Source organism: Musca autumnalis, unplaced genomic scaffold, assembly GCF_047663935.1.
Source record: "Musca autumnalis isolate F117 unplaced genomic scaffold, ASM4766393v1 scaffold_1, whole genome shotgun sequence".
NCBI classification, from domain to species: Eukaryota; Metazoa; Arthropoda; class Insecta; order Diptera; family Muscidae; genus Musca; species Musca autumnalis.
Window position 1 is genome coordinate 272117065 of NW_027411644.1, and position 25187 is coordinate 272142251.

General features: G+C 37.0%; 1 protein-coding gene across 2 annotated transcripts in view; it reads right to left on the minus strand.

Annotated features, from left to right (window-relative positions):
• The window catches only part of TkR99D (Tachykinin-like receptor at 99D), a 183571-nt gene extending 159133 nt beyond the window's left edge, over positions 1-24438 (minus strand). For both annotated transcript variants that reach the window (XM_073961186.1, XM_073961185.1), the window contains exon 1: positions 23419-24438. In XM_073961186.1, coding sequence (XP_073817287.1) covers positions 23419-23888 — 470 coding nt within the window. In that variant the 5' untranslated portion in view covers positions 23889-24438. The remainder of the gene's footprint in view (positions 1-23418) is intronic.
• Positions 24439-25187: the final 749 nt, after the last annotated feature.

Below are 25187 nucleotides of genomic sequence, written 5' to 3' on the forward strand. Positions count from 1 at the left end.
GGTAATACATCCCATTTTTCCACTTTTTTGGAAATCACGCTACAGGTCGCAATTTTAATTGGATCGTCACGAAATTTTGGGTGTTATTGGGGGTCCCACAGAGGAAAAAACCTTTTGATTTTTGATAATGGTCGTATATTATGCAGGGGTCGGAATGTGACAAAAAATATTTGGGAAAAAGGCCAACGTTTTATTTCAAAGTTAATATCTCCCTTCTGTAGGAGGTATATCGAAAGCAAAACCTGGCAAGGAAAGTAGAAAATATCACCTTTACAACGATGTGATAACAGAGATATCGCAATAGTCGGTAATGCATCCCTTTTTCCATTTTTGTGCAATCACACTACGAAATTTTGATCGGATCCTCACGAAATTTTGGGGGTTGATGGGGGTCTAACACAGAAATAAGCCTATTGATGGTTGGCTTACATCCCACTTTTCCATTTTTTGTTTGGGTTGTACTGTCGATGCACTTAAATGCGTTTCAAAAAAATTGACCTGTGTTAATGAAGACATTCAGATCAAAGGCGCTAAGCTATCCCAATTTTAATATTTTGAATTTTATTAGTCAAAAGCTTATGAACAGGGGTAGTGGTGTAGGGTATCACATAGTCGGCCCCGACCCGACTGTAGCCTTGGCTCACTTGTTAGTTTTATATTTGTTTTACCTTTGGGGGTTCTTAGCACCCTCTTTTTGCCGGAGACTGAGGGCCGTTCGTTATTTTGTACTTCCATTATTAAATGTATGATTTTCATGGGATGATACTTCAATGGTTTCCCGTTGCCTTCTGATGGGTTTTTAGTTTTCCTTCTCCATATTCAGCCGCTACTCCTGGAATTCAGACGTTGTTTGCTGCCGCCCCTATTCCCCTATCCACCACCTGGGGAGGCGTCCGATGGGGGAAAAATGGGTAAAAAAATAACTCCACACATGCAAATTTATAAACATGGAAAGTTTTTGTTGGCACGCTACAGGTCGAAATTTTGATCGGATTGTCACTAAATGTTGTGGGCTCGGGGGGTCCCAGAAATGAAGAAGGCTGTTGATTTTGGTGATGGTTAGACAATATTCAGGCTTCGGAATGTTCAAATATGAAAATATTTCTGCTCTTCCCTTAGGGGTATTCCCAAAGGAAAGCCTGTCAATGGGAGTAGAAAATTTCATCTTTACAAAGATGCAAAGTAGGTTGGCGTACCATTTTTTACTTGAATTATAATGACGAATATCCCAGCTTTGGTTAGGTGCATTTCAACAAAAGATTTTGTGTTACCAAAGTGGTCAAAAACTTGAGATATAAATAAAGACGTTCAGATAGCCCTGTTTCTAATTTGTGGCATTTTATTGCCACAGCGGATATCTGTGCTTCTCTTCTTCTTCTCTTCAGTAAAGCTTTCAATCAGTATCAAGAACATTGTCGACAGTTGTCAAATATAAGATTATTAATTATTTTGGTTTAATCATTTGGTATAAAAGCTTTCAAAAAAATGTTTACCTCTGAGAAGCTTATGCACAGAGAAATTGTGGAGTAGGGTTTTACATAGTCGATGCTGTCCCCACTACAGCCTTTGCGCAATTGTTTTCTTGTTTAAAAAAGTTGTCTTTTGAAATCTGAAAGTCCTTTGAAAGGTCAACAGGATGAGAAAACGAAAAATCAAAATTGATAATTTACTCCATTTTGCCTACAGTTTCAGGCGTATCCAGTCCCATTTATGTGTAACGAAATTTGTTTCATGTTGTCGGACGGTGTTATTTGTAATTTTTATTGTTTATACCCTCAGCATTTATGCTAATGAGGTTATATACACTTTCATACGGGCAAAATGTGCTTCATCGAAATAATTGTTTTAGACCCCAAGTATCAGACAATTACACTATGCAGCACCGAAAATACAAACAATTTCTAGTATGTATTTTTTGAAAGTACATATTTAGACTACATATTTAGACTGGCCTCATCTAAACCGGGATAAATCTACACTTTTTTGCATTTAGCAGGCCTTTATCTCAGAAACGAATAGGAATTTGACCTTGCTGTCTTTAGCAATATTGTAGCCCTAAACCAGTAGAACTTATCTTTTAAAAAACCGTATAAGAAAATCTCCATCTAGGGCATCAAATTGCATAATTGCTGAAATTCTGGTCAGTATCGGTTAAACTATTGGGAGTTGAACCAAGTAACCTTTTGCAAAAATCTTCCAAATAAAGTTCTCAACAATTCCTTAGAACATTCTGAAACTCTAAAATGCTAACTTCATGTTGTTTCAGCGGTATTTTGCATCATATCTTTTACAACACGTATTTCAAACACAGTTCACACCAACAGTTTATTCTCGCATTTTGGATTTCACTACATTATTGACATTTTTATTAAATCGTCTTTGAAAAATATACTGAAAACCACGGCATGGAGGCATTTTACAACAATGTTCTGAAGAATTGTGTATTACATTCCAGGGAAAATTTTTCCAAAAGAAAATATTCAGAAAAATTAACTGTTTTAAAGATACGGTGCGAAATGTATAAAAATTGTGCATATATTTTGAAATTTGAGGCAATAAATGTAGTTTTTCGAGTTTATTACTTCTCCAAATATTTTATTCTTGTCCTTATCTACACATTTGCTTCAGAGGTCAGAAGAAGATTCGTATTGATTTCAGAGATATAACCCCGAATTTCTTTAAAAACTCAATATTTAACCATGTTTAGATGGGGTCATAAAATCCGAGCTGGATCTGACACAACAGAACCCAATTAGGGTTTCTTGTCGTTTGGGTCTATACTTTCAAAAAATCCTCAGTTCGAATTGTTTGCACAAGATCACCTTAAAAATGTTGCACAGTGTTATATTCGATTTAGCTATGTCCGTCCGTCTGGCTGGTGCCCACGATAACTCTCGAACGGATTAACCGATTTGGTCCAAAATTTGGCCTTCGTAATATTTTGCCCAAACTTAGTTTAAGTTCGAAGATGGGCCATATCGGTCCACTCCTTCAGGCACCACCCACACAAAATTTCGGAAAAGTCCAGTTTAGGACCTGCCCGCGAATCACTTTGATTTTTGTGGTAACTTCATCAGGGGCAAGTCCATACTTCTTGTGAAAACAGCCTGAAAAGGTGTAAAAAACCCCTATGGCACCATATGTAGTGGCTGGAGTGCACCATAACTCTCGAACTGATCAACCGATTTGGTACCGGTCCACAACTTCCGGTACTACCCCCAATATTTAAAAATTTCACTAAAATGGTATGCCCGATATTTCTTGAACGGGGCAACCAATTTTGTCCAAAATTTGGATATCCTAATATTTTGTCCAAATTTAATTTAACCTTTAAAATGACCCATATCGGTCCTCTCCTTAGGGTACCTACCCCACAAAAGTTCAACATCTGTGTCTACGTGCAGTTTAGGGTCGGTTCGAAGATCCTTTGTAAATGCTGTTCGTTGTGGTCCTGTTTACAGCGATGTTAAGTTTTCCGTGGACAAGTTCATGCTTCCTGGCATACTGGTCCAAAAGTCATACGATGACCCACTGAAATGACTAGTAGGCGCGGTATCTATGGAAAATATATGACTTCCAAAATAAGATCTACTTCCGTAATGTACATTCCTTCAAGTACCTCCTCCGCAACATTTTGAACTTTTATGTCCTAAAAGGGCCACAAAATTCTGAAAAGACCCTAAATACATTCGATCTGTCCCTAGATGAAAGTTACAGTTCTCATAGGCTGAGGGTATATTTCTGTCGGTAAAGCTGACTGATACTTTTTTACATGTTTTTATTATATTATATTATATTTTATTTTATTTTATTATATTTTATTTTATTTTATTTTATTTTATTTTATTTTATTTTATTTTATTTTATTTTATTTTATTTTATTTTATTTTATTTTATTTTATTTTATTTTATTTTATTTTATTTTATTTTATTTTATTTTATTTTATTTTATTTTATTTTATTTTATTTTATTTTATTTTATTTTATTTTATTTTATTTTATTTTATTTTATTTTATTTTATTTTATTTTATTTTATTTTATTTTATTTTATTTTATTTTATTTTATTTTATTTTATTTTATTTTATTTTATTTTATTTTATTTTATTTTATTTTATTTTATTTTATTTTATTTTATTTTATTTTATTTTATTTTATTTTATTTTATTTTATTTTATTTTATTTTATTTTATTTTATTTTATTTTATTTTATTTTATTTTATTTTATTTTATTTTATTTTATTTTATTTTATTTTATTTTATTTTATTTTATTTTATTTTATTTTATTTTATTTTATTTTATTTTATTTTATTTTATTTTATTTTATTTTATTTTATTTTATTTTATTTTATTTTATTTTATTTTATTTTATTTTATTTTATTTTATTTAAATAAGAAATTATGAATTTATAACAATTCTTTCCATATTTTGTAATATTTTTATTTTGCAAACATTAAGCTGTCCAACTGTGCAATAATTTAGTTTAAGTTTTAAATTTTTGGAAAGCTGAACATTTGCAAAATGGCACAACACAATTAGCGGAATAAATGTCTTCCTTCCTGCACCAAGTGACGAAGAAAAAAAAAGATATTCACAACCTGTGACAAGGTTAATTTGTTTTTGCTTCACTACAACGCCTACCACGAATGAATATGGATTTTTATGCGGACTACGAGGGAAGATTGAAAAGGTTGTGACAGAAAATGTAATAACTAAAAAGGTGTGTATGTTGGTTTTGGCCTGCTATTGATTTTGGTTTTTATGCAAGAATTTCTTAGTTACATCGGATTAGACCTGATTGATTTTATAACATGAGTTTGCATAATCCCAACTACGACTACCACTTTTTGTAATGACAACTTTTCATACAATCCTCTTGATTAGTTATTAAACCAAGGTTTGTGTTGGTTTGGTGTTACCAACATTCGTTCCTTCCATCCACAATCAACGACGACTGACTCTTAATTAAAAAAATACCTGGTTTCCATTTTTTCCTTGAATTCATCTGCATATGCAAATTTTGCAAAAACAAGAAAAAATCTCATGAAAAGCTATTATTTTAGCGACATTTTATGGCGGGAAAACACTCACTCACTTATACGAACACGTACACATACATGTATTTAATACAATCCAGTTTGGAAACGTCGAAGCAATTAACTGAGTGTTGTAATTAATGGTATAAGTAATGATGTCGGATGATGTTATAATTAAACGTTTGTAATTAGTAATGAAATGGAGAGTAATTCTATTGAAATATAAAGAAACACCAGCACCAGCAAAGAAATGCTAAACTAATTTGAAGCTATTAAAATTAAATGTGTAGAGAAAACCAACATATTCGAATGGAATGAAAAGGCAATAGATTTCAGGTAGCTAGTTGCAATACTATTTGTAAAATTTTGCCATAATGTAATACGATGGACAGTATTTTCAGGGTTGCGTTATTGTGTGCTACACAAAAAAAATACAGCATTTCAGGAATATTGTTCATAAAGTCTTGCCAAGGTTCAAATTTCTGCATTTCAGGAAAGCCTTTCATAAAGCAAAAAAAAAAGCTGGTTTCTTCTGAGAGATTGAAAAATAAACAATTTTGGCGAGTTGTTTTGCTTTTATTGACTAACAACCACCACAAACCCCCAACCAAACCAGAGACAAATTTTGCTGCCTTTTTTAATTATTATTATTTATTTTGTATTATTGTAATTCACCGTTTCTTTTAATGATTTTCACTGTAGTTGTTATCGTCTTGTGAACATAGCAGAACAATGTGAACCATGTATACATACATGTTGAGTCTATCAGCACTAGGTTGGGATATTAGGTGCTGTCTTTATACTAAAGAAAATTAAAAAATTTTAGATGCGAAACATATCGTACAGTCAATCACTTTGTTTTTTCGACACCAAACGCACTGTAGTTGCTTGGTTTGTCAGTAAACTAACAACAATTGGTGCGTATGTGTATGTGTGCGTATGTGTTGTGGTTTGTTGATATAGTCTCAATGTTATAGTGAGACGATGGTGGGGGTTGTGTTGTGGTTTGTTGATACATTGTCAATGCGATGGTGAGACGATGAGACCATTCAAAAGAAAAAGAGAACAAAGTTGAGAGCATTTACCAAACAAGAGAGGAAATATAAGAGGAATTAATGGGAATATAGGGAAAAATAGAAAAGTTATTTTGCATCTCATGAAAATCTTACATATTTTTGAAAAAATAACTGCACAAGAATCTTATGTGAGGTACCTGTACAGTATGAAAAAACTTCATCACGAATGAACATATGTAAAAATTCTTGAAATATTTTTTTGTGTATTGGAGGCGTCCATAACATGCGGAGGACGACATGTAAGCATCTGGGTACATGAAGACCCTTGGTCTTCTGTATGAAGACCCTTGGTCTTCCATAATAAGACCCTTGCTCTTCTATATAAAGACTCTTGGTCTTCCATATGAGGACCCTTGGTCTTCCATATGAGGACCCTTGGTCTTCTGTATGAAGACCCTTGGTCTTCTATATGAAGACCCTTAGTCATCCATATGAAGACCCTTGGTCATCTATATGAAGACCCTTGGTCTTCTATATGAAGACCCTTGGTCTTCCATGTTAAGACTCTTTGTCTTCTATATGAAGACCCTTGCTCTTCTATATGAAGAAACTTGCTCTTCTATATGAATACCCTTGCTCTTCTATATGAATACCCTTGCTCTTCTATATGATGACCCTTGCTCTTCTATATGAAGACCGTTTTCTCTTCTATATGAAGACCCTTGCTCTTCTATATGAAGTTGCTAGTTCTTCTATATGAAAACCCTTGGTCTTCTATATGAAAACCCTTGGTCTTCTATATGAAGACCCTTGGTCTTCTATATGAAGACCCTTGGTCTTCTATATGAAGACCTTTGGTCTTCTATATGAAGACCCTTGCTCTTCTATATGAAACCCCTTGCTCTTCTATATGAAGACCCTTGCTCTTCTATATGAAGACCCTTGATCTTCTATATGAAGACCCTTGATCTTCTATATGAAGACCCTTGCTCTTCTATATGAAGACCCTTGGTCTTCTATATGAAGACCCTTGCTCTTCTATATGAAACCCCTTGCTCTTCTATATGAAGACCCTTGCTCTTCTATATGAAGACCCTTGCTCTTCTATATGAAGACCCTTGCTCTTCTATATGAAGACCCTCGCTCTTCTATATGAATACCCTTGCTCTTCTATATGAGGACCCTTGTTCTTCTATATGAAGACCCTTGCTCTTCTATATGAAGACCCTCGCTCTTCTATATGAATACCCTTGGTCTTCTATATGAATACCCTTGGTCTTCTATATGAAGACCCTTGCTCTTCTATATGAAGACCCTTGATCTTCTATATGAAGACCCTTGATCTTCTATATGAAGACCCTTGCTCTTCTATATGAAGACCCTTGGTCTTCTATATGAAGACCCTTGCTCTTCTATATGAAACCCCTTGCTCTTCTATATGAAGACCCTTGCTCTTCTATATGAAGACCCTTGATCTTCTATATGAAGACCCTTGGTCTTCTATATGAAGTCCCTTGCTCTTCTATATGAAGACCCTTGGTCTTCTATATGAAGTCCCTTGCTCTTCTATATGAAGACCCTTGATCTTCTATATGAAGACCCTTGATCTTCTATATGAAGACCCTTGGTCTTCTATATGAAGACCCTTGCTCTTCTATATGAAACCCCTTGCTCTTCTATATGAAGACCCTTGATCTTCTATATGAAGACCCTTGATCTTCTATATGAAGACCCTTGCTCTTTTATATGAAGACCCTTGGTCTTCTATATGAAGTCCCTTGCTCTTCTATATGAAGACCCTTGATCTACTATATGAAGACCCTTGCTCTTCTATATGAAGACCCTTGCTCTTCTTTATGAAGCCCCTTGCTCTTCAATAAGAAGAACCTTGCTCTTCTATTAGATATCCATGGCCTCATTTATGAAGACCCTTGTTCATCTATATGAAGACCCTTGCTCTTCTATATGAAGATCCTTCTATGAGAAGATCCTTTCTCTTCTATAAAAAAAACCCTTGCTCTTCTATAAGAAGACCCCTTGGTCATCTATAAGAAAATGCTTGATTCTCTACAAATGGCACTTGGTCTCCTTAGAACTTCGTGTTTTTTGGAGGTTTCCCGTCGCCCCTGACAGAAGATCCGAAAGACTCATTTTAGCTAAAGTTAGCTTAAGAGGTTGACTTAACTGTGGTGTTTTTCCTGCTCTCCTATTTTTGATAGTCGGTAGAAGGCTTGGAGTCCTGGCTCGGGGTGGGTATCTTGGCCTTGCGATGTGTTTCCTCCGTTGGCCTAACCCTCTTCACTGTGTTCTTCGCTGAGGAAATGGTTGGTGATGATGGTAGGAGTCACACGCCCAGATAAAGAGGCCGGTTCCGAGTTAGACTTCCCAAACCTCTACGTTCTTGGTTTTATTTGGGGTTGATTCATCTTCTTTGCATTCAGGTTCCTCGGCTTTTGAGCAGGACTGTTTGAAGAGGCAGTTGAAGTTTAGAGAGGTGAATCCTTTGCAGGGTGTTAAATTAAGCCACCATCGTTCCCAATTTGACCTTTGGCGGTTACAAGGGTCGATGTTGGTGCTGAGCCCAGCTTGGCCTCCACAGTCATCCGGATGAGGGAAAGAGTATTACATTCAGGATTTCTCTTGGGTAGGTGAGGATTTTTGCTTTTAAACTGGTTCACCACCCTGAGATTAATCTTGATTAACTTGGTTGCCCTCATCGAGATGGACGAGGGTTCCCTGCCGATGAACTTCTTGAGGTAGTTCATCGATCTGCAATAGCCCCTCTTCTCCTTAGCCAACCGAGTCTCATAGCTGGTTGAGGTGGTGGCAGCTTTTTCGACCAAGGTTTCGCTAGGGATTCCATCCTCAACAGCGTCTTGCCTCGGGAGGCTAATTTTATTGGCTGCGGTCGATGTCCGGTTAAATGGTACCTCCGATGGCACTGGCTTCAAGGAGCAGACCCTTTTTTTTTGTAAAAAAGATCTTTGGCCTTCTATAAGAAGACTCTTTGGATTCTTTCGAAAGGTAAGTGAGCTTCTATTTGAAGAGCTTTGTGTTTTTGCCATATGACCCTTGGCCAAAAGACTTTTGGTCTTCCATTAGGGTAGGTGAGGATTTTTCCTTACATACTGGTTCACCACCCTGAGATTAATCCTGATTAACTTGGTTTCCTCATCGTGATGGATGAAGATTCCCTGCCGATGAACTTTTTAAGGTAGTTTATCGATCTGAGATAGTTCCTCTTCTCCTCAGCCAACCGAGTCTCAGAGCTAGTTGAGTTGGTGGGAGCTTTTTCGACCAAGGTTTCGCTCGGGATTACATTCTGAATAGCGTCTTGCCTCGGGAGGCTAGTTTTATCGGTTGCGGTGGATGTCCGGTTAGATGGTACCTCCGGTGGTCCTGGCTTCAAGAAGCAAAGCCTTGTTCTTTTGTAAAAAGATCTGTGGCCTTCTATAAGAAGACTCTTTGGATTCTTTCGAAAGATATGCGAGCTTCTATCGGACTTTTGGTCTTCCATAAAAATACCTTTTGGTCTTCCATTAGACGACCTTTTTGTCCTCAGAAAAAGATGGTTCAAGTGTTCCAAGTTTGTCTGTCCTTCTATTAAATTTTCTCATTTTTTTCTTTGTTAGCTGAAACATCAACTTGCTGCTAGCTAACAGTAGCAATTTGATAGTTTAACATGACACTAAACACAATGAACAACAAAAACAACAACAAACAGCTGCAAATGGCGCTGGCGCTGTAACCCCATCTGTGAAAAGAAAGACAACAACAAAAAAGAGGAGTAACTTACAACAACCTTTAACAGATGCATTATTTTTCATCATGGCAAGGTGTGTTGGTTGCTGCGCACTTACCGTTCGCTTAAAAGCTAAAGCAACAGAAACAACAACAACAACGATGCTCCTCTAAATGGAAAACGAAGAAAAATGAGTGGAAATATTTTTTGTGTTCAACATCAATTAAAATCATAGTTTTACAGAGGCAGTGGTGGTTGGTGGTAACAGAAAGCACACACATGGCCACACCACACGCCCCTTAGATGAGAAACCTCAAGCATTTAAGAAGGAGATCTTCTATTGTTTTCTAAAAAACAAAAGACTTGAATTTTTATAAAAAAATATTATGTTTCGGTTATTCATTGTTTAAAAATAAAGAAAATAGTGGAATTCATATATGATGCGGTATGCTAGTCTTCTTTAGTAGCAAAAAAAGGTTCATGGATGCTAGAAAAATTCCCAAAGATGTCAAAATAAATCTCTAAAAATCCACAGAGTAAACAGTTGCAACATTTTTTTTTCAAAATATGTCCGATTTTTTTTTTTTTCTAAAAATTTGTTGCTGTTTTTTTTCAGATAACCGAACAATGGATATTTTCCGACATCTGTATTGATTTTAAGGCGCTAGAAGAATTTCTTACATCCGGCAAGGTAAGTTTACCAATTCAACTTTACAGAACTTTGAGCTTCGACTCATTTAATTGAAATGGACAATATTCAAATTGTCACTTAGCCAAGTCAATACCCCTTATGACAGTTAGATTTAGAATTAAATCATTGCCAGTCATCATCGCCAATGAGAAAATCTGACCCACAACCATGATTTGGACAAATATTTGTCTATGGCACTCATGTCTGGTGTTACGTCATTATTTTTTTGTTTCAAATGAAGCGGAAACAATGAATGGGGCCCAGACAACGTCGACGACGACTGACTGCCCAAAAGCCAGAGATAGCAATTACAAACAACCCAACAAACGAAAGAAAAAACAAATAGACAACACAAAAAAAAATCAAATACACAAACAACAACAATCGGGTCACTTGAAACCCAACTCTGCTGCTTGAGGTAGGTTGTGAGGTAGGTTGTGAGTTGCAATACTATTTGTAAAATTTTGCCATAATGTAATACGATGGACAGTATTTTCAGGGTTGCGTTATTGTGTGCTACACAAAAAAAATACAGCATTTCAGGAATATTGTTCATAAAGTCTTGCCAAGGTTCAAATTTCTGCATTTCAGGAAAGCCTTTCATAAAGCAAAAAAAAAAGCTGGTTTCTTCTGAGAGATTGAAAAATAAACAATTTTGGCGAGTTGTTTTGCTTTTATTGACTAACAACCACCACAAACCCCCAACCAAACCAGAGACAAATTTTGCTGCCTTTTTTAATTATTATTATTTATTTTGTATTATTGTAATTCACCGTTTCTTTTAATGATTTTCACTGTAGTTGTTATCGTCTTGTGAACATAGCAGAACAATGTGAACCATGTATACATACATGTTGAGTCTATCAGCACTAGGTTGGGATATTAGGTGCTGTCTTTATACTAAAGAAAATTAAAAAATTTTAGATGCGAAACATATCGTACAGTCAATCACTTTGTTTTTTCGACACCAAACGCACTGTAGTTGCTTGGTTTGTCAGTAAACTAACAACAATTGGTGCGTATGTGTATGTGTGCGTATGTGTTGTGGTTTGTTGATATAGTCTCAATGTTATAGTGAGACGATGGTGGGGGTTGTGTTGTGGTTTGTTGATACATTGTCAATGCGATGGTGAGACGATGAGACCATTCAAAAGAAAAAGAGAACAAAGTTGAGAGCATTTACCAAACAAGAGAGGAAATATAAGAGGAATTAATGGGAATATAGGGAAAAATAGAAAAGTTATTTTGCATCTCATGAAAATCTTACATATTTTTGAAAAAATAACTGCACAAGAATCTTATGTGAGGTACCTGTACAGTATGAAAAAACTTCATCACGAATGAACATATGTAAAAATTCTTGAAATATTTTTTTGTGTATTGGAGGCGTCCATAACATGCGGAGGACGACATGTAAGCATCTGGGTACAACTCAGTGGATCTGGGGAGAGTCTTAGAAAAAAAAAACGCCTGAGTGCTAATATTCCTGAATATACGAAATGAGTCTTTGACGCCTTTTAATATCTAAAAGTTCACCTATCACGGTGCGCCTTAACTAATTTTAAATGGAGGGTGCTTACACCTGGGAAGTTTTTGCAGATTCTGAAACTACAATGCTCATAGATGAGAAATATCAAGAAACAAAAAAAATCGCCGGAGGGATTTTCAAATAAATCGCGATTTAAGTTCACATTTTTAGGGGTTCTTTAGTTTTTCACGATTTTGCTTGGAAACCGCGAGTCCTATGTAAATGGGCCTAAAGAAAATATTGTAGCTGTAAAAATTCTCCACAAGATTGGCCTTTATGATATTTTTGTAAGATTTACCGTTTTTGAGATATAGAAGTTCAAATTGGGACCATTCAAAATGGGACAAGTCTCTTTATAAAATAATGTTATTACTGCAATTTCCCATCTTAAACGTATATATCTCAAAAATGGTACAACCTAAGAAAAAATAAATCAGCCAATTTTGTAGAGAATTTTCACAGCTACAACATTTTCTTTAGTCCCATTCCGATAGGACTTGCGGTTTCCAAGCGAAAACATAAAAAACACCTAAAAATGTGAATTTTGACCGCGATTTATTTAAAAATCCCTACAACAATTTTTTCTAGTTTTGGAATTTTTCTCATCTATAAACATTGCTGTTTCAGAATTCACAAAAACGTCCCCTGTATAAGCGTTTTTCATTAAAAGTTAGTTAAGGGGCACCCTTCATGATATTGTTTTATAAAGGGGCGATACAGTCAGTGTATTGTCTCAATTTGAACTTCTATATCTCCAAAACGGTAAAACCTACGAAAATATCAGAAAGGTCAGTCTTGTGGAGAATTTTCACAGCTACAACATTTCTTTTAGGACCATTTACATAGGACTCGCGGTTTTCAAGTAAAATCGAAAAAACCTAAAGAACCCCTAAAAATGTGAACTTAAATCGCGATTTATTTGAAAATACCTCCGGCGTTTTCTTTTTTGTTTCTTGATATTTCTCATCTATGAGCATTGTAGTTTCAGAATCTGCAAAAATTTCTCAGGTGTAAGCACCTTCCATTTAAATTTGGTTAAGGCACACCGTGCTATGGGGACGGCTAAATCAATGAGGTTGGGAATATTATAATAAAAATGTGACCAGCTGATGTGAAAGATATCAGCTGCAAAAAACATATAAAAACCCATAAGTCAGATCGATCATCTTGTTACGGACGTATTCGAGGAACAATCATTGGCTCGAACCATTTCTTGTGGCTGCGATCTAACACAGGACGTAAGATAGATGTCGACAAGCTGCAATCACAACAATAGGCTCAAGCCTACTCTTGATTGCCCCGTCTGTTTTAAAATGCAATTGCAAAGAATATCACACTCAGGGTAACTCAGAAAAATTCCGCTCTTGTAAATTCACCCTTAAACAAGTAAAAAAGTATCAGTTGATTTTGCCGACAGATATATACCCTCAGCCTATGTGAATTGGAACTTTCATCTACGGATAATTTAGGGTCTTTCCAGAATTTTGAGGCCCTTTTTGGACATTTAAACTTGCCGACAAAAATGTGGGTTAGGATTAAAGTTCAAAAGTGTTGCGGAGGAGGTACTTAAAAGAATGGACTGATATAGTCTTTTATGGAGATAGATCTTATTTTGGGAGTCATATCTTTTCGATAGGTATCGCGCCCACTAGTCATATTAGTGGGTCATCGTATCTCTTTTGGACAAGTATTATCGCTGTAAACAGGACCCCAACGAAAAGCATTAGTATAAATTGGCAAAGTATCTTCTATCAGACCCTTTCCTGCACTTAAAAACAAATTTTGAACTTTTGTGGGGAAGGTACCCTAAGGAGAGGGCCGATATGCCCACTTTAGTTTTTAAACTAAATTTGGACAAAATATTGGGAGATCCAAAGTTTGGATCAAAGTGGTTGCCCCGTTCAGGAGATATCGTGCATACTATTTTAGTGACATTTTAAATATTAGTGGGAAGTACCGGAAGTTGTGGAATGGTATTTCTCATCTTCGAACTGAAACTAAGTTTGGACAAAATATTACGAAGGCCAAATTTTGGATCAAATCGGTTGATGAGGCCGAGATTTCTCGTGCTCTCCAGCCACAACATATGATGGCTCAGAATTTTTTACACCTATCGGGCTGTTTTTTCAAGAAAAATGGACATGCCCCTGAAAAAAACTTTAAGCGTCGTAATCGAGGGAGCGAATGCAAGTTGCTTCAATAAAAATCGAAGTGATTCGAAAGCAGGTCAACTTCTCCGAAATTTTGTGGGGGAAGTGCTCGAAAGAGTGGACAATTATAGTCAATATTCGAACCTGATCTATATCTGGTAAATATATTAGGATGTGTAAAGTATGAACCAAATCGGTCAATCCCTTCAAGAGTTATCGTGCGCACATTTTTGATTTTTGTGGGAGAGGTACCTGAAGGAGTGGACCTATATGGCTTATCTTTTTGGATAAAATATTACGAAGGCCAAATTTGGCAAAATTTCGGCAAATCCGTTCGAGAATTATCGTGCGATCCAACCACTACACATGGTGCCATAGGGGTTTTTTTGAACTTTTTTTTGAACTTTCGGACTATTTTTTCAGGAAGTATGGACTTGCCTCTGATGAAATTTGTACCGTCGTATGGCAGGCAGTGAATACAAATTGTTATAGTTACAAAAAAATCAAAGCGATTTGAGAGCAGGTCCTAAACTTAACACATCGAAACATTCATCGGAGACCCTATTAATGAACAGGGTAAAATTCTAAGTCGATATAACCATGTCTGTCTGTCCGTCCGTCCGCAATTTCTAAGATAGAGCTTTGTAATTTGGTATAAAGGTTTCTATTACTCCTAGGATGTTTGGTATTGCAAATGGGCTATATCGGTCCACGTTTTGATATAGCCCCCATAGAACAGTACCACCCGATTTTCTGTATTTTGAACGTTTTAGCTTCTTTATCACACCGAAATGGCTGAAATTTGGTATTTAGTCTTCGTTGGGGGTATATAACTTTACCACAGAATTTTGTCGGTAAAGGCCAAGCCTTCATATAGCCCCCATAGGACGGTACCCCCCGATTTTCGGCACCGCCATGTCGCATGTATTCATACGCCTTTTTAGCGGGTTCATCATCGCTCATTCTCATGATATGGCCTAGCCAACGCAATCGTTGCATCTCGATACGTTTAACTATATTGATGTCGTTGTATAGCAGATACAGCTCGTGGTTCATGCGACGTCGATATTCACCGTCAACGCAGATTGGTCCGTAGATCTTTCGAAGAATTTTTCTCTCAAACACACCAAGCACTGCCATGTCTGCTTGCGCAAGTACCCAGGCTTCGGAGCCATACATCAGCACGGGTAGTATCAGTGTTTTGTAGAGCGTTATTTTTGTTTGACGAGATGTGGCTTTGTTTTTAAACTGCTTACTTAAACCAAAGTAGCATATGTTGGCCAATACAATTCTTCTTTTTATTTCACAACTGATGTCGTTTGTTGTGTTTACGGAGGTGCCGAGGTAGACGAAGTCTTTTACTACCTCAATATTATAGGAACCAACTTCCACAGTCGGTCCGAGCTCAATGGACGCATTGCGCGTCGACACCATCAACTTGGTCTTCTCACCGTTTACCGCCAGACCCACTTTAGCAGATTCTCCTTCGACCTTAATAGAGGTATCAGTTACTTCTTTTACTGATCGGCCTATGATGTCTATATCATCAGCATAAGCAAGAAACATGTGACTATTGGTGTAGATTGTGCCACTTCTTTTGACGTTTGCCTCTCATATAACCCTTTCTAGCAGGATGTTAAAGAGATCACACGAAAGGCTATCTCCTTGTCTGAAACCTCTTTTGGTACCAAACTCTTCGGAGAGGTTCTTTCCTATTTTAACTGAGGACCTCGTATTTCGCAAAGCCGGATGAGCTTTGCGGGGATACCAAATTCAGACATGGCTTGGAATACCTTTGAACGCAGCGGGCTGTCGAAGGCTGCTTTATAATCGACAAAAAGGTGGTAGGTGTCGATCTGCATCTCTTGGGTCTTCTCTAGGATTTGCCGCAGGGTAAATATCTGGTCAATGGTGGACTTGCCAGGTCTAAAACCACATTGGTATGGTCCAATTATTTCGTTGACCATTGGCTTTAGTCGTTCGCACAATATCCCTGACACTATCTTATAGGCAATAGGGAGAAGACTTATGCCCCTATAGTTGGAGCATACAGTCTTATCTCCTTTCTTGTGGACGGGACATAGGATGCTCAGGTTCCAATCGTCGGGTACGCGTTCTTCCTGCCAGATGGTGCTAACTAGCTGATGCATACACCTTATCAGCGCGTCGCCTCACTCAATATTCCTCCTAAATTGCTGAAATTTGGTATTTAGTCCTCATTTGAGGTATAAAGCTTTACATATGAAATTTGTCGGTATAGGTCTTTGCCTTCATATAGCCCCCATAGAACGGTATCTCCCGAATTTGGGTATTTTTAAGGTAATAGACGTTGTATTACCGAAATTGCTGAAATTTGGTATTAAGACTTCTTCATAAACGAAAGGAAACTAATTGTTCCATTTTACTTAAATACCAATCGCAGTGTAGGGTATAACAAGTTCGGCCCGGCCGAACTTAAAGCCATTCTTACTTGTTTTTTATACCCTCAGCCTTTAGGCTAAAGAGGGTATTTACACTTTGATACGACCAAAAATGTGCCTCATCGAAATAATGGTTTTAGACCCCAAGTATGTTTGTACGATATCCGTTTCAGACAATTTTGAGTAGATCTAGCAATGTCCGTCCGTCTGTCCGTCTGTCTGGCTGGCTGGTGCGCACGATAACTGTCGAACGGATCAATCGATTCGGTTCAAATTTTGGGTATCGAAATATTTTGTCCAGATTCGATTTAAGTTCGAAGACGGGCCATATAGGTCCACTCCTTCAGGTACCTCCCCCACAAATGTTCAAAAATTGTCGCAAAACTTGTGCGCACGATAACTTTTGTAGGGAATAACCGATTTGGTCAATACTTTGCACATCGTGTAATTTCTACCAAACATAGATGAGGTTCCAATATGGACTCAATCAGTCCACTCCTTCGGGTACCTCCCACACAAAATTTCGGAAAAGTTCAGTTTAGGACCTGATCTCGAATAGCTTTGATTTTTGTTTACGCAAGTTGTATTCGTTGTCCTCTATACGACGCTGTAAATTTCATTAGGGGCAAGTCCATACTACCTGAGAAAATAGCCTAAAAGTTACAAAAAACCCTATGACACCGTGTGTAGTGGTTGGAGCGCAAGATAACTCTCGAACGGATCTGCCAATTCGGTCCAAAATTTGGCTTTCGTAATATTTTGTCCAAATTTAGTTCAAATTCAAAGATGGATTATGTTGGTCCACTCCTTCCGGTACCTGCCCCACAAAAGTTCGAAAATGTTCGGAACATTTGTGCGTACGATAACTCTTGAAAGAAGTAACCGATTTGGTCCATACTTTGCATATTATGAAAATTCTACAAGACTTAGATGAGGTTCCAATATGGACTCAATCGGTAAACTCCTTCGAGTACCTCCCACACAAAATTTCGGAAAAGTTCAGCTTAGGACCTGCTCTCGAATCGCCTTGGTTTTTGTTGTAACATCTTGTATTCACTGTCCCCTATACGAAGGTACAAGTTTCCTCAGGGGCAAGTCCATACTTCCTGAAAAAATAGCCTGAAAGTTAAAAAAACAAACCCTATGACACCATGTTTATGGGTGGAAGTGCAAGATAATTCTCGAACGGAAATGCCGATTCCGGCCAAAATTTGGCCTTCGTAATATTGTTTCCAAACTTAGTTTAAGTTCGTTAATAAGCCATATCGGTCCACTCCTTCAGGTACCTACACCACAAAAGTTCAAAAATATTCGGAAAAATTGTGCGCACGATAACTCTTGATGGGAGTGACCGATTTGGTCCATACTTTACACATTCTCATAATATCTACCAGATATAGATCAGGTTCGAATATGGACTATATTTTTCCACTCCTTCCCGTACCTCCCACACAAAATTTTGGATAAGTTCACTTTAAGACCTGCTATTGAATCACTTTGATTTTTGTTGAAGCAACTTACATTCGCTGCCTCAATTACGATGGTAAAAGTTGTTTCAGGGGCAAGTCCATACTTCTTGAGAAACAGCCCGAAGGGTGTAAAAACCCCCTATGGCACCCCCATGGTCTATGTCGGTCCATTTCTTTAAGTACCTTTTCCGCAAAACTTTTGAACTTTAATCCTAATCAACAATTTTGTCGGTTCATACAACCAAAATTTTGAAACCCCTTAAATACATAAGTTTTTTGTGAAAAAAAGTGTTTCAATTTGCACAGGCTGAGGGTATATCTCTGTCGGCAAAGCCGACTGATACTTTTTTACTTGTTTATGCTAACGAGGGTATATCGTCTGCTCCGTCGGAAAAGGTCGTAAGTCCCTCTCAATAAATTTTTCAGGAGGAAGAAAAAACATTCCAGCGCTTTCTATATTAAAGATTTTATTATGGTGGTAAAGGCAGTATTTTTTGTTTATTTATTCCGCTTCAATATCTGTACTTTGTTTGATAAAATTCCATCGCGTTTGGGAGATAATTGGAAGTCTTTGGACTTACGACCTTTTCCTTGTACAGTTTTGTATTTTTGTAGGGACTTACGACCTTTTCCTACAATTTGCGGACGTTTTTAAAATAAAATATTTATACTTTACAAAACAATGTGGAAAGGGTATTATAAGTTTGTTTTGACCAATATTCGTGTAACATCGCGAAGTAATCGTCGTAGACCCCCTCCCCTTGCCATTTTTCATATCTTGATGAGATAAAGCGATCTAGCTATGTGTGTCCGTCTATCCATTAGCAATTGTAATAAGGCTCCAGGCCTCAAATTTGGACCGATCGTCACGAAATTTTGTGGAGAGGTCGGGTTCCGACCAGAAGTGACCCCATTAGATGTTGGTTATGATCGAAAGGTGTGAAATGGACCAAACCCACAATTTTTACCCGACTTTGTAGCTGTCCTGTAGATCGCAGTAATATTCCGATCGGAGCGAAATTTTAAGAATGATTTCAGTTTAAGACGAAGAATAAGCTTGCAATTTAACATGGCGATGAGATAATTATTAGCGGGTTTAATGGACCAAAACTTTTGTGTGAAATCTTATATATAAAAGACAATGTGTGTTCCGCATAGATTCAAAAACGGCCGATTTTTTTTGAAAATTTCAGAGAATATGCAAGGAACAACCGAGGTGAAAATAGGCTTTATAGTTTTTGAATTTCGGTGGGGGCGGGGGCAGGCCCTATTTTTTAAAAAAACGCTTTTTTGCAAAAGTTATGAAAGTATCGGTCAGAAAATTAATTTGCGAGGCAACGGTTGCTGAATCTCCGACCCTAAGTTCCATGTAATTTTCAGATTATGCACAGGAATGTCCCTTGGTGGAAGTAGGCTATATATTTTGTTGAATTTCGGAGGAGCGGGTTAAAACGGTGCCCTATTTTTTAAATGCGCTATATATATAAAAGTTACGAACGATTCCGTTTCTCCCATCCTGGGTACATATTTTAGCAATAAGACCCGACCAGAGTAAAATTCTAAGTCGGTGTAAACATGACCGTCTGTCCGTCTTTTGAAATTAAGAGTTTCTATTACTTCTTGGATGTTTGGTATTGACATCATCGGAGCTTTCAGAATCACCGTGAAAACCATAGGGAACTAGACCCATGACATCATCGTCTAATTCCATTCCAAATTCATACTGCTCTTTGTTAGCAAAAACCATGATGACTTCTTAGTTTAATAACATTTCAATCAATTACACTGGTCAACAGGACTTTTGTTTCAACCGAAGTTGCAGTTGTTTCTAGATGAAATCGGCGAGTTATTTTCAAATCCGGTCCCGGTTTTTCTCCATCAGATCTTGTTTTTGAGATATAGCTCAAAATCAATATTTTTGTGGGTTTTTCGATATTAATATATTAAGGAGATGTTGTACGCTCGATACAAATCGTTTTTGAAATAGTTATGGTGAGTATATATCAATAAAATATAGAAAATATACGACGGACCTTGTAAAAATTGCATATTTTGAGTACTTTAAGCTGTAATTACGTCATCGGGAGAAGTCATAGGATCTTCATATGGTACTCCGGATATGCTTAGGGCGTCTACTATATAATCCAGTATTCAAATGTATAATATAAAGTTCATAGCCCCCATGATTCGGCCATAACCTAAAAATCGCCATGAAGACTGCTAAAGGGAAATAATTTACCAGTGATATCATTACCACATAAGCCATTCACTTTTCAATGGCAGTCTTCCTGATGATTTTTAGGTTATGGCCGAATCATGGGCGCTATGAACTTTATATTATATATTTGAATACTGGATTATATAGTAGACACCCTAAGCATATCCGCATTGCCATATGAAGATCCTATGACTTCCCCCGATGACGTAATTATAGCTTAAAGTACTCAAAATAAGCAATTTTTACAAGGTCCGTCGTATATTTTCTATATTTTTTTGATATATACTCACCATAACTATTTCAAAAACGATTTGTATCGAGCGTACTACATCTCCTTAATATATTAATGTCGAAAACCCACAAAAAAAAATATTTGTTTGTATCCGAAAATAACGAAAGTCTGGGTTAAACTCGTAAAAACCGATTTTGAGCTATATCTCAAAAACAAGAGCTGATGGAGAAAAACCGGCACCGGATTTGAAAATAACTCGCCGATTTCATCTAGAAACAACTGCAACTTCGTCTGAAACATTCAACTTTTTCAAATTTGTTGAGCAGTGTTATTATTATAGAATCATTTAATAATATAAACATTGCACTTACCCGTCCGTTAGAAGGTATTATTTTATTGAATTCAGAATACACACTAATCTCGTTATGTGAATGTCCTATGTCCTATGAATGTCCCTCGAGAAGCCACAAATGACCAGTTGATAAAGTTAAGTAAGATATACGACAGTAAAAACAGTAAAATTTTTGATTTTTTTTTAATATTTTCAATATATGAGGTATTTTAACACATACAGCATCCCAATTTGTATCAATGAAAATGCCAGAAGTCCATCTTTCATAATCAGTTCGCTTATAGGGGAAAATAGATTTCAAATGTAAATTTTCGTTGGAATATAGAAATTATCACATTTTTGTTCAAAAGTTTGGTCCACAGGCTCCGCCAAATATCATCCGATTATCATCCAAAAGTGTAGGCTAGTTCTTTACATTGTACCCCAACCTTGGATGACGTTAAACATTATATATGAACTACATTAGCTGTAGTATTCTTTTAAAGTATACATTTTCCTGTGGACTTACGACCTTTTCGTACTCAAATTTGTACGTTTTGTGGACTTACAACCTTTTCCGACAAGGGCAAAACATATAGAAAAACGCGACATACTACCATATTCTTTGTATCATACGACGTGTTTTGACTTGTACTATCATCTTGTAACAAAAACGCGATTTCCAAAAAAAGTGGACTTACGACCTTTTCCGACGGAGCAGACGATATACACTTTCATACGGGCAAAGTTTGCCTCATCGAAATAATGGTTTTAGACCCCAAGTATGTTTGGACGAAATGTGTTTCAGACAATTCGGAGTCGATTTATCAATGTCCGTCCGTCTGTCTGTCTGGTGCGCACGATAACTCCCGAACGGATGAACCGATTTGGTCCAAATTTTGGCTTTCGCAATATTTTGTCCAAACTTAGTTTAAGTTCGAAGATGGGTTATATCGGTCCACTCCTTCCGGTACCTCCCCCACAAAAGTTCGAAAATGTTCGGAAAATTTGTGCGCACGATAACTCATGAAGGGAGTAACCGATTTGGGCCAAAGTTTGCACATCGTGAAATGTCTACCAAACTTAGATGAGGTTCCAATATAGACTCAAACGGTATACGCCTTCGGGTACCTCCCACACAAAATTTCGGAAAAGTTCAGTTTAGGACCTGCTCTCGAATCGTTTTTATTTTTGTTGTAGCATCTTGTATTCACGGCCCCGCATACGGCGGTACAAGTTTCATCAGGGGCAAACCTCCACTTCCTGAGAAAATAGCCTGGAAGGTTAAAAAAACCCTATGATACCGTGTGTAGTGGTTGGAGCGCAAGATAACTCTCGAACGGTACTGCCGATTCGATCCAAAATTTGGCCTTCGTAATATTTTGTTCAAACTTAGTTTAAGTTCGAAGATAAGCCATATCGGATCACTCCTTCAGGTACCTCCCCCACAAAAGTTCAATAATGTTCGGAAAAATTGTGCGCTCGATAACTCTTGAAGGGAAGGATCGATTTAGTCCATACTTTACGCATCCTAATATATCTACCAGATATAGATCAGGTTTGAATATGGACTATATTTGCCCATTTCTTCGGGTACCTCCCACACAAAATTTCGGATAAGTGCACTTTAAGACCTGCTATTGGTTAACTTTGATTTCTCTTGAAGCAACTTGCAATCGCTGTCTCATTTACAACGGTCAAAGTTTTTTTCAGTGGCAAGTCCATACTTCTTGAGAAAACAGCCCGAAAGTTGTAAAAAAACCCATATCTCTCTCCCTCCCGCACTGGTAGACCGACTTGGTCCAAAATTTGGCCTTCGTCATATTTTGTCCAAACTTAGTTTTACTTTTAAAATGGCCCATATCGGTCCTCTCCTTAGGATACCTTCCCCACAAAAGTTCAACATTTGTGTCCAAGTGCAGTTTAGGGTCTGTTCGGAGATCTTTTGGAAATTTATACCTATGATTACAGCCATATTATGTTTTCCGTGGACAAGTCCATGCTTCCTGCCATACTGGTCCAACAGGAGTACGATAACCCACTGAAATGACTCTCAAATTAAGATCCACTTCCGTAATGCACTATGTCGGCCCATTCCCTCCTCCGCAAAACTTTTGAACTTTTTGTCGGCAAGTTCAAATGTACAAAACGTGACACAAAATTCTGAAAAGACCCTAAATACATTCGATCTGTCCGTAGATGAAAGTTCCAATTCACATAGGCTGAGGGTATATCTCTGTCGCCAAAGCCGACTGATACTTTTTTACTTGTTATATATAACATTTTTCGTAAGGCTAAGTCGTCCTAATATTCATCCTTAATATTTATAACATAACTCTCGTACAATACTTTATTAATAGCTGTTTAATAACTAGACATCGGATTTTTGCATATTTTTGAACTTCAACCAATTGTAACTACGTTATTATTTAGAATTATATCGCTTCAAAGATAGGAATTAGATATTATATTGAAAATAATCAATAATACGTTCAAAGCTCCAGCTTCTATTGTTTAATAAACGATTTTTTTGCATTATAATTTTCAGATATATGCAAAAATCCGATGTCTATTAATAACTTACATGTAGGTATCATTGCTGGAAGTATTCCAACTATTTGTACTTGAAAGCAGGGAACAGTTGTAACCACTCGGAGCAGAGTTACTGCTACTATCACTGGCGGCAATATATGCTGCTGCTTCTGCTGCTGGCAGGGATGATGGTGAGAACAACGATTGATTGCACCAATCGTTAATGAAATTGCTAGCTACATTTACCAAGGGATATAACTGGGAATTTAACGTGGTACCAGTTGCTGTTGCCATTGGGTCCAGCACGGTGTCCGTTAGGTGGTGTGTAAGATTAATTCCACTTTCAGCCTGTGGTAAAGGCAGTGCGGTGTGTGTTGGTGTATCAAACATTGTTGCTGCCAATTGTGCTGCTGCTGTTGATTCGGAAATTCTATTATGACGACTCTTTTGAAATATTTCAGCATCATAGGGTGATAGGGTGGCAGAAATTGTATTCACTGTGGGAATGTTGAGATCTAACATATTTATGTAATCTAATGGAAACGTAAATGTAGAGTGACTGTTTGTTGTCACATCTAAAACTGTTTGGCCCAAGGGAAAAGCTCTTGCTGCCACGTTATTCGGAAGTAGTTCTATACCAATTTTGTGTTGTTGACTAATACAGATGTTTTTGCTTGGTTAATGGCATAAATTGCTTTTAAATCTCTTTTACCGTTCATGCAACATCTGCCATTGATGATGATGATGCTGACGACGATGGCGATGCCGTTAGTCAATAAATGTATTTTTGTTGTTTCTTCGTTGTTGCCTTCTTTGCTAGTTGGTGATGTGGGTTGCTACTCAGAGATTATCATTGATTTACTGCTCCCAATGTTTGTGGTGATAGTGACGATGTTCCAGAGTATCGTCCAATGTGTCAGTGTCACCACCAGTGTTGTCACCATTTATCTTTACAGACCTAAGGCGAAGCTTATTTGCTTTTTCACTTCGAAAGCAGTGCATTCTTGGCAGGAACGGTAATTACAGTGTCTGTGCAGAAATTTTGTAAATTCTTCCATATTTCCGTTTGTTGTTTTTGTTATTTAATGTGCTGTAATGAAATAAGAAAGAGAATATATAAATAAATTAGAATGAGTTAATATTTATACAGTTGGTCGATTAAATATTTTCAAACGATGATAAATTCCTTAAAATTAAAAACCATAAAAAACCGATATGTTTCACCGAGCCGAATTTTTGCACCCTCCACCATAAAATATTCTGAATTAAATGGAATAATTAGTTTTCTTTCCTGTTCACAATTCGAGGTATATTATGACCACGGATACCCCAGATGCCTAAGTTAAGTCAGAAAATGTATTTAAAACAAGTAAAAAAGTATTAATCGGTTTTGCCGACAGAGGTATATCCTCTGCCTATGTGAATTGAAACTTTCATCTACGATCAGTTCGTATTATTTGTGGCCTTTTTGGATATTTGAACTTGCCGACGAAAATGTGTATTAGAATTAAAGTTTAAAAGTGTTGTAGAGGAGGTACTAAAAAGAATGTACCGACATAGTCCATAATGGAAGTAGATCTTATTTTGGGAGTCATATCTTTTCAATAGTTCTCGCGCCCACTAGTCATTTCAGTTGGCCATCGTATAACTTTTGGGCCAGTATGCCAGTAAGCATCGACTTGTCCTCGGAAAACATAATATCGCTGTAAACAGGACCACAAGGAAAAGCATCAGTATAAATTGGCAAAGGATTTTCGAACAGACCCTTAACTGCACTTAGAAACAAATGTTGAACTTTTGTGGGGAAGGTACCCTAAGGAG